Genomic DNA, 15181 nt, shown 5'->3' with positions numbered 1-15181 from the left:
GTGGCTCACGGGGTCGATGCTATCAAGAGCCCCATTCTGCAGATGAGAGTTGGAGGCTCAGAGAGGGTGACTTCCCCAGTGACTCAGATGGTCAATGGCAAGTTGGGATCTGAGCCCCCAAAGATTGTGTTTGCGATCACCACTCTATACAAGATCTTTTCAGACCTGTGCACAGATGCTGGGAAGCGCCAGGCACTCTGCTAAGCTCGTATGTGCACCGTCCCCGTTTTTCAGATGGGCATGTGGAGGCCCAGAAAGGTTCCATAACACGCAAGAGGCCACGGCTAGTCTGTGGGGGCGGGACTAGAGCCCAGTCCTACCTGCCTCCAAAACCCCTTCTCCCAGGTGCCTGTCCTCTGCCACTTCCTTGCCCAGCCCCCAGCTCACCTCTCCCCACAGAAGCAGCGGCTGGAAGGCCTGGTATGGCAGCCATTGTGCAGCCTCGCTAAAGCCCTGAGCGGCCCTCAGAACCTGGTCAAGAAGCGTCTGGACAAACTACTGGACTTCGAGAGGGTGGAAGAGAAGCTGTTGGAGGTGGGCAGCGTGACGTACGAGGAGCAGGAGGCCCGGCACACGTACCAGGCCCTCAACTCCCTGTTGGTGGCTGAACTCCCCCAGCTTAACCAGCTGGCCATGCGGTGGCTGGGCCAGATCTTGCACACGTTCGTGGACCTCCAGAGGGACCTTGCAAAGCAAGTGCTGCAGAGGGCAGAGGGCAGCTTGGCCCAGGTAAGGCCTCTGTAGGATAGCCAGGCAAGGCCTCTTGGCCCCTTCAGTCAGCTGTTTGCGGGGGCTGGGATGGGGGGCCTTCCAAACAGGCCATCAGGTGCTTGGGAGGAGCCCACGGGGACCTTCTGGATCTCTCTGATGCCGGTTCTCCTTCCATTAATGGAATCAGATCATGTAAGCAAGGGTAGAACTGGGACTTCAGGCCATTCCTGGGCTCTGGGATTCAGAAGCGGAAGAGGCTCTGCTGGGAAAATAGCAGACCTTGGGGCCAGGCCTTGGGGTGTATTGGACATTGGTGACAGAGGCCAGGACCCTTCTACACAATCAGGAGTGAATGTCCCAAGCCTCGTTCTGCTGCTACTATTCTTCTAGCAGCCGCCTCCTTGTGAGCACTTAGTGAGTACCTTCCGTGAATTGTCTCACCTAATCTTCACAGTGACCCTGTAGAGTAGGTGGTGTTATTGTCATCATTCCAAAAGGAAGCCCCGGGCACAGAGGGGTTAAACGGCTTGCCCAAGGCCACCCCCCTGCTGATAGCAGGATTTGAACCCTTGCAGTTCAACCCTGGAGCCCAGGCTCTGAACAATGCTTGACAGCCTGTTAGAAGAGCTGTCTGCTGAAAGCATAAAGAGCTTGCAAAGAGGTTTGGACAAACTTCCAAGGGCAAACTTTGATTCTTGAAAACTGGGGTTGACACAGGAAGGCAGACTCTGCTGCTTTCCAGTCTCTCTCTGATGTCAGCATCCGAGCTGAGGGGCTTGTGGGTCTGGCCCCCCGGACATTTCCAGCACTCCCCATACCACATGCTGTCTCCTCTGCCTCATGGTCTCCAGCTCAGCTGCCCCCATGCAGTTTGTTGCATGAGATTTCCTCTAAATCACACATGCTCCACCTCCGTGGAGGCTCTGTGCCTCACTGCACCCCCGCAGCCCCTTCCAGCACACCTCTTCTGAGTGTGACCATGGCCCTTTGCACCGACTCCTTCCTTGGCCCGGAACACCCCTACCCCATTGTCCCCCATGCCTTCCACAGTGCCTGGCGTATGGCGGGAACTCCCCAAACATGTGAAAGATGAACAAGTCTCTCCATGAAGCCCTCCGGATCCCCTCTCCCGGCTGGGAGAGCCCATCTCACCGCCCTCTGTCCTCCACCAGCCCTTCGGATGTGCTCTGTGAAGCACTTAGCAGAGACTGCCTTCTGTTGGGCTGCTGGATGAAGCTGTTTCCCCTTATTGAGGAGGGCTGGGACTGTAGGCTTTATTCTTTTTGGCCTTCCAAGCATTTAATACAGAGTTCTATCTCAGACACTCTTTTTGAATTCAATTAAGCCTGAACCGTCTGCAAAAAGGAGCATTTCTCTTTCCTGAAGGCAGAGGGTAAATCTGATTAGATGATCTTGTCACTCTCTTCCCGCCCTCTAGTTTTCCCTCCAAGGCTGCCAGGCCCCTGGTGTTCAGACCGGGATGTGCGGGGCTGGGGAGTGTTACAGGGTGCCAATAGCGGGAAGGTCAGCTTTATAAAAGCTGAAAGGGGACATTTCCTGGTTGGGCCTGTCAGTGATTGGTGCCCGCTTCCTGTCTGTGGCCCATGGCCCCTCCCCCTGGACCGGTCCTGTGGAGCCCAAGAAAGGCCTGCACGGTGGAGCCTCAGTCTGTCCGCATCCTGGAGGGCGGGGGAAGGGCTCTGAGTCAGAGCCAAGAGCAGTGAGTTTGGTGACAAGCAGAGAGAGGACATGTCTCTGTTAGCTGTGGGGTCTAACTCATTCCTAGGTCGTGTGGTAAGAATGCTGGAGATGGCTAGCAGGGCCAGGGGCTCAGCGTGGAGCATTACTCAGAACTCCTTGGGCTCCAACCCAGTTTAGGCATAAAGAATAGCGTCGTGACTTGCATAACTGGGAGGCTCCGGAGGGGATGAGCCCCGGGCAGGCTGCATTCAGTACAGATAGTGTTGTCGGGGCTCTGACTCTCGCTCCCCCTCCTGGCTCTGTGTCCCTCTCCGGGTTGGCTTCATTCTCAGGCAGACCCTTTTTCTGCACGGTGGGAGAGACAGCTTCACATCTCAGAAGCTAGGGGAAACGTTATTCTGTCGTTCTCAGCCTTCACATACTAAATCTGCGGGAGGACGACTCTGAGCCTTGCGCGGGCTGCTTGTCCAGTCCGTGGGCTGATCACGGTGGATGGGAGAAGGGTGGCCGTGCCTGCCAGCCGTGTGGCTACAGCACCACAGTGGGCAATCCCGCGAGACCCTCCCAGAGGGATGCTTTCTTGAAGGACAGAGAGTGGGGCAGTCGGCAGGCAAAAATGGCAGCCGACAAAGACAGAAAGACCCATCGTAACACATCGGGGCTGGAGCGTAGGCTGCCAGAGTCCTTCTGTCCCCTTTCTCCAGAGCGTGTTCTGATGACAGTGTCTGCCCCACCCAGCTGCCTCACCACCACCTCTCCGAGCCAGCCTTCAGGAAGCTGGTGGAAGATGTGCTGGGCCAGACTGGTCACCAGCTTCGCTCCTTTCAAGAGAACTTTGAGAAAGTGCTGCCACCTCCCACCGTACAGGTAAGTGTCCCTCCTTGTCCCGTAGACCGTTCGGTCCTTCACCTGCCAATGGGGTGCAGCTTTTTTTTTTTTTTTGTAAAATATTTTTCTCTAAAATATAAGGAAAGGGTACCTTCCAGTCCACTTGAAGGAGATACACAGATAATCTGTTTTGTTTAAAAAAAATTTTTTTTGTTTATGTTTTATAGTTGAGAGAGAGAGAGACAGAGAGCGAGTAGGGGAGGGGCAGAGAGACAGAGACGGAATCGGAAGCAGGCTCCAGGCTCTGAGCTGTCAGCACAGAGCCCAACAAGGGGCTCGAACTCACAAACCATGAGATCATGACCTGAGCCGAAGTCAGATGCTTAACCGACTAAGCCATCCAGGTGCCCCTAGGTAGTCTGTTTTGTAAACAGAGCTGAAGTAGCTAAAGGAGAAAGAGTCCCCAGAGGAGGACGGGCCTGGATTTGAGGAAATTGAAACTGGGTGTTCAGTCGTACGTGGAATTGCGAAATTAAGGGTCAGGAGACAGTACCAGGATTCCCCAGAAGGGGGAAGGGGACACAGAGGGACAAGTAAAGGAGCCCAGCAGAGCGCGCCCATACAAGTGGCCTGGGCACGTGGCTGGAGTGCAGAGAAGGTCAAAGACCATCAGAGATGCATGGCCGTTCCGAGGGGTGCTGACTCCTGCTTGGGCCACAGCCATCCCCACCTCCTCCCCTACGCTGACACTGCCCCAGCAGAGGTCTCATGGGGGGTGTGGCAGGGGCCCTGCTATGCGGGGAGAGGAAGGTGCAGAAAATCACAGAGCAGGCACTCGTATGGGTCCCGGGGCGTGGGAGCCTCCTCTCTCTTTCTACTTAAGACACAATAACGTTCTTATCGGAAAAGCATCCCAAGCTGATTGTAGAAAGGAGACACAGAGAAACAAAAAAGAGAAAACAAATGGGAACATCATAACCCCAGTATGTGTTGCAAGTCAGTAGAAGAGAAGGGAAGCACCTTCTTTTCCACCTTTGTTTCTGCCCCACCGCCCACACTCCCCCTATCCATTCCAGACTTCTCTGCCTGAGGGTGCAGAACCCACAGAAGCGAGGTGGTCACCCAGGAGTGCTTCCGTCCCATCACTCCTGGTGATATTTTTCCCTGGCTCCCCTCGGCTCCTCCAGGGAATACTGCTGTTCTCTTCCTAGGGCCTCTCTCAGACTTGAGAAAGGAGGCAAATGTTTCTACACCACTGGCTTTTATACTCGGGTTAACACCAGCATTCTGGGGCGGGGGGGTGGGGGGGAGGGCACGGCGGGGAAAGCCACCCTGTCTCCACTTCCATTTAAGGGCCTATTTAGAAACACCAGGTCCTCCTGGTTCTCGATCCTGACTAGCGAACCCTCTGGAGTAGGGCTAATGGCAGAGTCTGTGCCCAAATGCCCCTGAACGGCACCTCTGCCTGTTTTCCCTACACCAACACCTCTTCTCCCAGAAATAACCATATAGAATATGATGCATAGTCAGAGAGTGTATGGTAGATCTATATTGAACATCTTAAATTTCTCCTTTGTTTTACAAAAAGGGGACAGTCGTCCCCGAGTCCCTTCTTGGTGATACTTCTGGAAACCATGAGCAAGAAAACAAAGGCAATGCCAGGAGGTCGTTGGATGGGTGGACAGTGCCACTGAGTCATTCTTCCCAGCTGGGTGGCAGTTCGCATCAGGGCAAAGCTGTCTTCTGTGTTTCCACTACCCCATTCACAAGGCTTCCCGGGCCTTGGAAACAGTAGGTGCTCAATGAACAGTTGTGGAATAAAAGATAGCACTCCCTTCCTTCGCACGTGAGGGAGGGTCTGTGCGTGTCACCCTGTGCTGGCTGTCACAGCAGCCACACGAGGAAGGCCAGGTGGCCGTGGGAAGCTCACAGCCCCGCTAAGAGCCCTGCCGGGCTTTTTCCTGTGGGATGATTCAGCTTGAGGCTGGGGCCAGAGTTTAGGGCCCAGTCCTAGAGTGCTGGAACTGAGAAATTTCAGGACCCAAATTAGGATTTTAGAAAATCCCAGAAGTGTAGACCTAGAGGGGTTTTAGGGGTTAAATTAGAGGGTTTTTTTTGTTGTTGTTGTTGTTTTTTCTGAGATCCCTTCGGCTGCTAAGAGTGTGTGTTCTTCCTGTGGTCCAGCCATCTGTTGGCGAGGAGACTGTTGCCCGGCTGGGATGCCTGTCGGCAGCAGAGGTTGGATCAGCCCAGGTCCCCTGGCCGTCGGCACGTGGGTAAACACTGCACTGGCTTTGACACGCCAACTCAGGCCCCCGTGTCTCTGTCTGTCCCTCCCTCCCGCCCCCCAGCCGCTCCTTCCAGGGGCTGAACGCCAGGTGCAGGCGCTGCTAAGCAGATATGGCCCGGAGAAGCTGTACCAGGTGACAAGCAACATCAGTGGGGTTGGGACTCTGGACCTGACGCTGCTGCGGGGCCAGATTGTGGCTCTCCTTCAAAACAAGGACACCAAAGGCAACAGCAGCCGCTGGCTGGTGGACACTGGGGGTACGTGGGACTTCGTGGGCTCTTCCCCTTCCTCTGGGAAAACCACCCAACAGGAACCAGCGGGGAGATCCGGGCACTAGTGTGGGCCAGAGCCTGGCTGTGCAAACCCAGGATGGGGATTGGCACAGGGGAAAATGCAGGGCTTGGGGCACAGCCAGCTGGTATGGTATGCCAACAAGAGGCAGGCAGTCTCATGTTGCTGCGTGCATTATCAAGCACCTACTGTGTGCTGAGCGCTGTGCAGAGAAGACAAGGACCCTGCCTGGGGACTTCACAGACCACCGGGGTAGACAGAGATGTATGGAGAGAACTCCAGCCTCGCTCTGAAAGATGTAGATTCGCAGAGAGGGGGCGCTTGGATCCCAGCCACATGGGAGACATCTGACATCCAGAATGAGGGAGATGTTGTCCTGTCTCCTGCGCACTGGTCCCACCCTCGGGTGTGCTGCTCAGGTCTGGGCGCCCCAGTGTAACTGGGCAGGAGGCGAGGGGCACTTGGAACCCAGGACAGGATGGCCTGCAATGTCTTCCAAAAAGGGGCACGTGACCCACGAGGTGAGGGTGACACAGGACCCGGTGGGGATCCACAGACAGCTTTTCCCCTTCAGATTGTTTATTGTAATTGTTACTGAAATGTTTTTCTGCGTTTGAGAAAAACTAGAACCAGTACAGAAGCCGATATTTTCTTCAAATTATTGATAGAACAGGTCTAAGGTTTAAAAAGTGAGTCTATCAAAAACTTAAGAAAACGATACAATCGAGCGGAAATCGTGAAAGGGCACTCTTCGTGACCCAGCTGCCTGGGTGTTCAAGCTGGCCCCTGGGGTCAAGAGGACGGAGCCGGGATCCCCAGCCTGCCACCCTACTAACTGCGTGACCCCAGAGAAGTTACGGAGCCTCTTAAGCTGTGTTGGCTCAGCCATCAGATGGAGACAAGAGTCCTGACCCGGAGGGTGGATGTGAAAGCTAGACAATCGAATGCCAGTTCTGGCACCCCGTGGGCCCTTGGGAAGTGCTGACCGTGCACAGCCATAGCAGCCGGAACGGCACTGGAGTAGTTGTTCCTGAGCAGGAACTGGGGGCACTTGGAGAAGGGAAAGGCAGTTTCTGCCTCCTGGAAAAGGCCGTCGTGGGGTGAGGAAGCAGCCCTGCTCTGGGCCTCTGCTAGAGGGGGAGGGGACCCGTGGGCCCAGCACCAGAAAAGCAGTTTTCATACCAGCCCCAGGAAGAACTTTTTAATCTCTGTCAAAGCTGTTCAAAACAGAGTAGGCTGCCTCAGTAGGGAATGAGCTCCCTGTCAGTGAGGGTGTGCAAGTAGAGGCTAGAAACAGTGAGTGGGAGTGGGTTGGGGGTGGCTTTGTGAGGTTCCTGCCATGACCTTTTCAGGTCCTCTTTTGGGCTGGAGAGCTGTGTCGGAGGTATTCACTTCCGTGAAATGGTGGTAACTTCCTCTACCCCTGAAGGGTGGGGAGGGCGGTCCGCAGCCCGATAACGTTCTGTATGTCCTGTAGGGCATCGAGGCTACGTGCCAGCTGGGAAGCTGGAGCTGTACCGTGTCATCCCCGGTCAGGAGGAGGTCAAAGAGCAGGTGCAGCCTCCCAAGGACTCCCATCATCTAACACCAGAGCCCAGCCCAGCCCCAGTCCCCTCCGTCCCAACAGTGACCCAGGTGAGTCTGGGAGAGGGGTGGGATCTGTCTCTGCATGGCCACCTGGAGTGGGGCTTTCATTTTCCTCCTGTTCCAAGAGGCTACCGTCCCATGAGGCCAGGGCCTTGGTCAGTGGCCACACCGGTGTCCTGGTCAGGAGTGGACCTGGAAGAAGGAAACCCCCATCCCTGCCACATCAGCAACCCCTTGCTCCCTATCAGCAGGACAAGTGGGATTCATTCATTCGTTCGTTCGTTCATTCATTCAATATTTGCCAGGCAGTGTGCTAGAGGACAGACCTAATGATGAGCACAAGTAAATCCTGGTCCTCGCCTTCCTCAGATTTATAATCTGAGCAAGTAATAAAATAATCATGTGGATAATTGTAAAGTTAGAGCAGTGATACATGCCAGGGCCCCAGGTGTGGGAGAGGTTCAGGAAAGGCTTTTCTCAGAAAAATGATGGCTTTTTCTCAGATTTGAAGGGTGAGCAGAGACTGATTGGCTGAAGGGGGTGTGCTGGGATGTGGAGGGGAAGAGCTCCCCAGAAAGCGTGCTCTGGGAATGCAGAGGCCCAGACAGGGGCTCGTGAGGAACTGACTAAAGCAGGTGTGGTCCGGGAAGAGGAGGGCAGGGGTGAGGCGCTGCTAGCGAGGTGGGCAGGGCCAGGCCAGCAGGGCCTGGTGGTCTCGGTGAGGGTGTCAGCCCTTACTTAAAAGCAATGGGAAACGTACATGCACGTTCACTGCAGCACTATCCATAACTGCCCAAAATTAGAAACAAGTGAAATGTCCACCAGTAGATGAATGGGTAAACACAATATGGCGTATCCGTCCAGTTAATTATTACTCAGCCATAAAAAAGGAGGTGCCAATACCTGCCTCCACATTCAGTGTGATACGAGAGGCCACGTGCTGTGTGATTCCGCTTATATGAAAAGTCCAGAGTCCAGAACCGGCAAATGCAGAGACACAAAGTGGATCAGTGGCTGGCAGGGGCTGCGGTTGGGGGATGGGACGTGCTGCTGTCTGGCATGGGGTTTGTTTTTGAGGTGATGAAAATGTTCTGGAATCAGTAGTGAGGGTTGCTCAGCCTCTGAACGTATTAAAAACGATTGCATTGTACGCTTTAGAAAGATGACTGTCACGGTATTTGACTTATATCTCAAAACACAAGGCAGTGATGGGAAGCCACGGAAGGGTTTGACTTTGCTGGGACAGAGTTCTGGAGGGAGAGCAGCTCAGTGGGGTCGCCGTGAGGGCTGGATGGGATAGGAAAGCCGGGCGGGCATATGTGAACCTCAGTAAAGGGAGGCCACGCTCCCAGTTAGAAAGGAGGAGCTTCACAGGTGACAGTTGAGCAGCAGAAAGGGCCCGGGGGGACAAGGGGTGGGAACCCAGAGGCTTGCAGTGAATAGCCAGGCGGTGTCTCAGGCCAGAGACGAGCCTGAAGTCGGCCGCGTGGGGGCTGCATGGAAGCCTGTGGAATCTGACGTTTGTGGCTTGTGGCGCGTCCCTGGGAAGGCTCCAAGGGCCAGTGCCTGGAGTACCAGCCACAATTAGTGCATCAAGCCTGCCTCCTGCAGGACGTTCCCACCTATCAGCAAAGGACCCACGAGGATCTCACGAGAGGGCCTGGCCCCCCAGTTGAGCCCCTGCTCCACCCAGGGTGGGCAGTGTCTCTAGGTCCATCTTCCCAGACACATCAGCTGCCTCCCCTGTTCCTGGGTCCACACATGTGGGGTCCTCCCAGTCTTCCCTTGCTCCTGATTGTTCCTGAGGCTTGGCCACAATAACAGTAGGAACGGTAAAAATAATCAGAGCAGCCTGCATTTACTGAGCCCTTACTGTGTACCAGGCACAGGCCTTCATCATTCATTAAATTCCCACAGTCACCTGGGGGGGAGGATAATATCACGTCCATTTTGCAGATGATGAAACTGAGGCCAGGGAGGTGAAATATGAGCCTGATAAATGCCCTTCCCTCCAATTTTTCCTCCAGCTCAGTGCTTTTCCCGAAAACATGACCAAGTCACCCAACCTCTTTTCTGTACTCCAAGCTGGGAAATGGGCCTGAGCAGATGACACCTTTAGACAGGGCGGGGTGGGGGGGAGGTGATGAGGCAGAGAAGGCCATGCCTTCTAGTCAGTGAGATAGCAGCAGTGGGCTGAGGCCAGACAGGCCTGGCTTCATTGCCATGTGATCTCTGAATAAGTTGTTTGACCCCTCGGAGTCTCAACTTCCATATCTGAAAAATGGGCCAACTGGGATTATATAATTGTGAGCATCAACACGAGGTAAAGTGCTGGGACGGAACCTGCCACATAGTGGGTATTGGTGGCGGAAGTAGCAGAGGTAGCCTTCATCTGTAGCATACAGGATGTCCTTGGGAGGTGGTGACAGCCCAGCAGTGGGGACTGAGGCAGGTGGGAGGGAGCAGGACGGACAGCCTCTCTGGGTGGAGTCTGTCTGTCTCCTCCCCTTCCCCCACCCCCCGACCATTTCTGTGTCACTTTCCATGTGTTTCAGGTGGTGGCAGTGTACCCCTTTGTGGCCAGAAGCAGCCATGAAGTGAGTCTGCAGGCAGGCCAGCTGGTGACTGTCCTGGAGGCCCAGGACAAGAAGGGGAACCCAGAATGGAGCCTCGTGGAAGTGAACGGGCAGAGGGGATATGTGCCTTCCAGCTTCCTGGCCAGGGCCCCAAGCCCAGCTCCGTGGGGCTGGAGTCTGCCCTCTTAGGGTGCCCTCCTTGGAGCCCATGTTGCCAAGGGATGGGGAGGCTTAGATGCCGTGATCCTGCGAAGGAACAGAAGCCAAGAGAAGGCGGGGCTGGAAGGGGGGGATCAGGCCAAGGTTGGGTGAAGGGCAGCCAGAAGAGGTGGGTGGACCTTGCAGAGTACCCGGCTTGGCTTGAGTGAGCTTGGAAGGCTCCAGGCAGAACCACTGGTATGCCTGCAAAGAAGGTGGTTCCCATCTGAAGTCACAACAGCCTGGATGGCAGGTCAGATTGATAAGGACTTGCTGTAGCTTATGGCCAATCTTACCTGTGCTTTCATCCAGCCCTGCCCATGGGAGTGGGTCACCCAGGTGAAGGGTACCTGCGTGCGATGGGGTTACGGGGACACACTGGAGAGGTCCAGGACTACCTGCCCTGATGGTTCGCTTCCTTCATGTGGCATCAGGAGACACCACAGCCGACTGGTCGTCTTTTATTTCTCCACGCTGGGAGCTGAACTATCCTGGGCATCGAACCCCTGGGAGCCCTCTTGAGCAGGGAAGCCAGGCCGTGTGGGGCCCGTGGAAAGGTTCTCAGGAGACCGTTGGCCCGGCCTGGGAATGGGCATGGCCACGTCACAGTTCTGGAATGTGTTTAGGCAAATTGAGAGACTGTTTCTGGGAAGGGAGGGACTTTGAATGCGTGTTAGGTGGGGCCTGTGAGGCTGTTGCACACTGCCGTTGTGTTCGCTGGATTAGGGAGCGAAAGGCTATGCAAATGGCAGAGGCAACTCTATGCAGCAAGTGGTCAAAAGCCTGGTGGGTGGGGGAGCTTAGGCATGGCTTGGTTTCCAGTTTCTGGAAGTTGGGAGCCAGGGGGAATCCCCGGTGGTTTCAGGGCCTGGAGGCAGCAGTGAATGTGAAGTCAGTTGGCCGTGGAGCCTTAGACACAGGACACAACCTGTTTTTCCCTCCCCGCCACAAAGATCCAACTCACAGGGTTGTGGTGAGAATGAGCTGAGGCTAAGGTTGGGAATCTGCTTGTAAATCGCGAAGTGTGGTATAAATGTAAATTGCCTTTGGTAGCAGGATGTGCCCAGCATCACCTGACCCAGCTGCAGCCAGGAGCGTTCCGCTCCCCATTCCCCAGTCCCCAGGCCAGACATTGTCAATCAATGTGGCGGCCTTTCCCATAAACCTAGGGTCTACTTCAGGATCCTTCTCAACACTGCATTCTAGGCAGCCAGTCTCTTGAACTTGGTGAGATCAAACCCATTGTCAACCCTTTCTCGAACCTGGAAATTGAAAAACAGTTCCTGTTCAAGGAAGACTGGCCCACTGGGGCAATTTGGGGTGCAGCCACTGTTGAATCATCATCTCTGGGTTGTCACTTTGGCTAAGATAAATCTCAAGGTCCAAAGAAGGGGATGGTCCAGCGTGATCTTTAATGAAAATGATCAATTTTGGAACGAACCCAAGTTAGAGTGTGTGTAAAAACTGGTGGCAGTTTTGGCCTATTTCCAAGAACATCTCCATGTTATTATAACTGTAGGGCCTAACGCCGTTAGCTCTGGTTTGGGGAGGGCATTTGAGAAATATGCATGCCTGTGTGAGAGTCTGCACCTCACTCCTCGGCTTGTGAAAGCAGAAGATGCATAATGCAAGAGAAACTCAGTCCCCGCTGGCCCTTTCCCAGCACGAAATTCACTCTGTAAGATGCTCTCGGCTCATTTTCCTTTCTCTTTCCTGCTCAGGTTTCTAGTACCAACAGGAAGCCTAGGGGAGCAGATAATAAAATAGAAAATGCATTTGTGTGTTCGTCACTGCCGAGCATCTGCCGTGGGCTGGAATCCTAGCTCAGGGCTTCTCAACTTGGCTACTTGCTGTGGTCCCTGGGCAACTTTCAGCTGTGACTGATGCCAGGATCTCACCCAGAGATTCTAATGGAATTCTTCTGGGGTGTGGCCAGGGCCTCAGGAACTCAGAAAGCTCCCGAGGTGCTTCTGGTGTGCCATCGGGGCTGGACGAGACACTCAGGGGTGGACGAGAGGGGTGTGCAGTCAGAAGTGGCCACAGGCTATAAGCTAGGATGTACCCCATCGGAGCTTTGTCCTAGCTCAGATGTTTGGAATGGGCGGCTGTAGAGGTGGCTTGAAATAGGACAGCCTGTTCTGTCGGGTCCCAGAATGTATATTTATTAAGTGCCATTAACAGGGACCTGAACAAAAGTGGGTGTTCTTGAAGGCGTAAGGGAGAAACCTGAAATACACTTGGAACCAAATCTATCTCGCGAAAATGTGTTCAGTAGCACATGGGTTGTGGTGTCTTGTAGATAAGAGGATGAGATTAAAAGTCACTGACAGGTAAGAAATTGCATGTCGAGAGAGAGAGAACGGCCTGAACTTTCTCCAGGGGACTCTGGGTAATGTGCCTTTTCCCCCCGAAATGCCTAGATCCATTACACTGTGTCTTACTTATTTCATGGTGGGCTCTCACCTATTAAACTGGCTAAGGTTACTTGCCTGTGAACCAAACAAGACTGATTCACGAGGGTAGCCCTCGCTCCCTGCGACAGAGTGGATCCTCCTTAACCTTTTGGGCCCAAACCCAGTTTTGAGCATGAGGATAAGATTACAAGGTCAAGGGAAGATGAATGAATTCTCGCGTACGATATGGAGGTCTAGCCTGGTGATAATCAATGATGTGACCTGCTGAGAATAAAGGACTTCACCGATGAAAATGTCTCTGGGGTTTGTGGGACTCTACCCATTGGATAGTCGGATGCCACAGTTTGACCTGTGCTCACTGGATACCTGCTGTTCATAAAAATGGCGCCTCATCTGCTCCTGGGTTCGTTTAATGAGTGTCTAACACCCACCCCTTGGTGCCTCCAGGAGTTGGCCTCAGCTGCTGGGATCCGGCGAGAAGTCAGACGGATGGGGGACCCGTCCTCCCAAAGCCCACGGTCTGGGGAAGGAGACAGACAAATCAGTAGTCAGTTACCGTGCAGTGTAAGCGTTCGGGTGGGGCAGTAGCAAGTGCCAGCGGAGGGGTCACCCCCGAGACTTGGCAGCTCAGGAAGGCTTCCTGAAAGAAGCGCTGTCCGAGCTGAGGCTTGATGGGTAACTTGGGTGAAGGTGGGAGGGAGGGCACATGCCAAGGCCCAGGGGCAAGCATGAGCATGTTTCATCAGGGACCTGAAAGGCTGTAGAGCTAGGATACAGCGTGTGTGGAGGCGTGGTAGGTGTCGTGGGAGACGGCTGAGAGAGGGCAGCGTGAGAAGGAGCTCTGGGTTGTGTTCTGAAGGCAATGGGGAGCCACCGACCGGATTGAAGTAGAGGAGTGACATACCCAGGGTTGTATTTAAGGATACAAGCTCTAGTGCATTCTGGAATTTCCCCAAGGTCCTGTCACACTGCTCAAGAAATAGATTTTCCATGCGTACTGCTTACATAAACATCCCAGAGGGGCTGGGAGGCCCTGCCTCCAGGGACTCAATCTCCCGGCCAGCTGGAGAAGCAGGACAGGGCAGGATGCCGTCAGCCCCAGACGGGTCCTATGGACCAGGCTTGCAGGTGTTCAGATAGGAGGGAGTTCTGGGGGAGTGGGGGGCTGAGGTGCTCAGGGAGGCTTCCTGGAGGATGCAGGGCAGGGGCCGGGTTCTGTGGGATGAGTGGGATTGGGGGACGCGAAAGGGAAAGAGAGACCCACTCAGGCCTGGGGAGCTAGCGTGGTGGTGTGAAAAGCTCCTGGGCCTGAGAAGGCCTCTCTTTCCCTTTTGCTCGGCCTCAGGACTCCTGAGTTCAAGGTCTCCTTGACCACAGGCAAGTAGCAAGTGCACTTATCATGGTTTCTGCATGTGAAGAAATTTGGTGAGGCCCCCCAGCCTGCCCTGTCCTCTCCACTCAGCCCCAGAAGTACTCATTGTTGAGCCCTGGTTTATCCCAAGGAGTCCCTGGCTCCCTCCACCGGGACCTAGCTTCCAGCATGGAGGTCACTGTAGGGCCTGTTACGACAGGGCAGAGCCTAAAGTACCCTGGACAGGGGTTACGGAAAAAATTGGATTCCACTTTGGCAACATCAATCAGGAAGAGCAGGTAACCCGAACAGTCCATTCATCTCACCTTGCTTGTCTGTTTTGTTTGTTTGTTTGTTTTTTAGTTTTTAAACATTTATTTTTGAGAGAGAGAGAGAGAGTGGGGGAGGCGCAGAGGAGACAGAATCCGAAGCGGGCTCCACACTGTCAACACAAAGCCTGACATGGGACTTGAACCCACAAACCGTGAGATCATGACCTGAGCGGAAGTTGGACGCTCAACCAACTGAGCCGGCCAGACGCCCCTCGTGTGTTCTTTTTTTTTTTTTTTTTTTTTTTTTTTTTTCAACGTTTATTTATTTTTGGGACAGAGAGAGACAGAGCATGAACGGGGGAGGGGCAGAGAGAGAGGGAGACACAGAATCGGAAACAGGCTCCAGACTCTGAGCCATCAGCCCAGAGCCCGACGCGGGGCTCGAACTCACGGACCGCGAGATCGTGACCTGGCTGAAGTCGGACGCTTAACCGACTGCGCCACCCAGGCGCCCCAGCCCCTCGTGTGTTCTTATCGTAACTTCTGAACTTGTCTTTTCTGTCTTCTCATCTGTAACATGGGCGCAACTCCTGGTCTCACAGGGTGGTGGGTGGGAGTAGTAAATGGAACAGTGTGACGGCTCATGGGTCGCACATCCAGGAGCCTCACTGCTGTGCCCTGAAGGAAATGGTGAGCTCTGGCCACCAGGTGGCAGCAGGGCTCTACCCGTCCGCTGCGGGTCCTCCCGAAATGCCCTCGGGCTGGGCAGATGGTGCAGTTGAGAGGAAGGACCAGGTGAGAGCTTAGGGAGTGGTGGGGACTGTGTTGGACCAGAGCACTCCCCCAGATTTGCTGGCAGCTTCTCGGCTGCAACCAATGTTCCACAGAATGAGGGCCCAGCGATGCCAGACGTTCTGATTTTTCAAGAGGAGCCAGAAACCAGGGTTGTGTCTGTTTTTATT

At 54.4% G+C, this 15181-nt stretch overlaps 1 protein-coding gene across 1 annotated transcript in view; it reads left to right on the top strand.

The window, feature by feature from the left end:
* Positions 1 to 12889, top strand: part of ARHGEF37 (Rho guanine nucleotide exchange factor 37) — a 58219-nt gene extending 45330 nt beyond the window's left edge. The window contains exons 9-13 of the mRNA XM_043598184.1: positions 400 to 729; positions 3151 to 3279; positions 5592 to 5787; positions 7299 to 7456; positions 9964 to 12889. Of these exons, the coding sequence (XP_043454119.1) occupies positions 400 to 729; positions 3151 to 3279; positions 5592 to 5787; positions 7299 to 7456; positions 9964 to 10173 (1023 nt within the window). The 3' untranslated portion in view covers positions 10174 to 12889. The remainder of the gene's footprint in view (positions 1 to 399; positions 730 to 3150; positions 3280 to 5591; positions 5788 to 7298; positions 7457 to 9963) is intronic.
* The last annotated feature ends 2292 nt before the right edge of the window (positions 12890 to 15181 follow it).

This window comes from Prionailurus bengalensis, chromosome A1 (assembly GCF_016509475.1).
Source record: "Prionailurus bengalensis isolate Pbe53 chromosome A1, Fcat_Pben_1.1_paternal_pri, whole genome shotgun sequence".
Taxonomy (NCBI): Eukaryota; Metazoa; Chordata; class Mammalia; order Carnivora; family Felidae; genus Prionailurus; species Prionailurus bengalensis.
The sequence above is the reverse complement of the archived record's forward strand: the minus strand, read 5'-3'. Positions and strand labels throughout refer to the sequence as shown.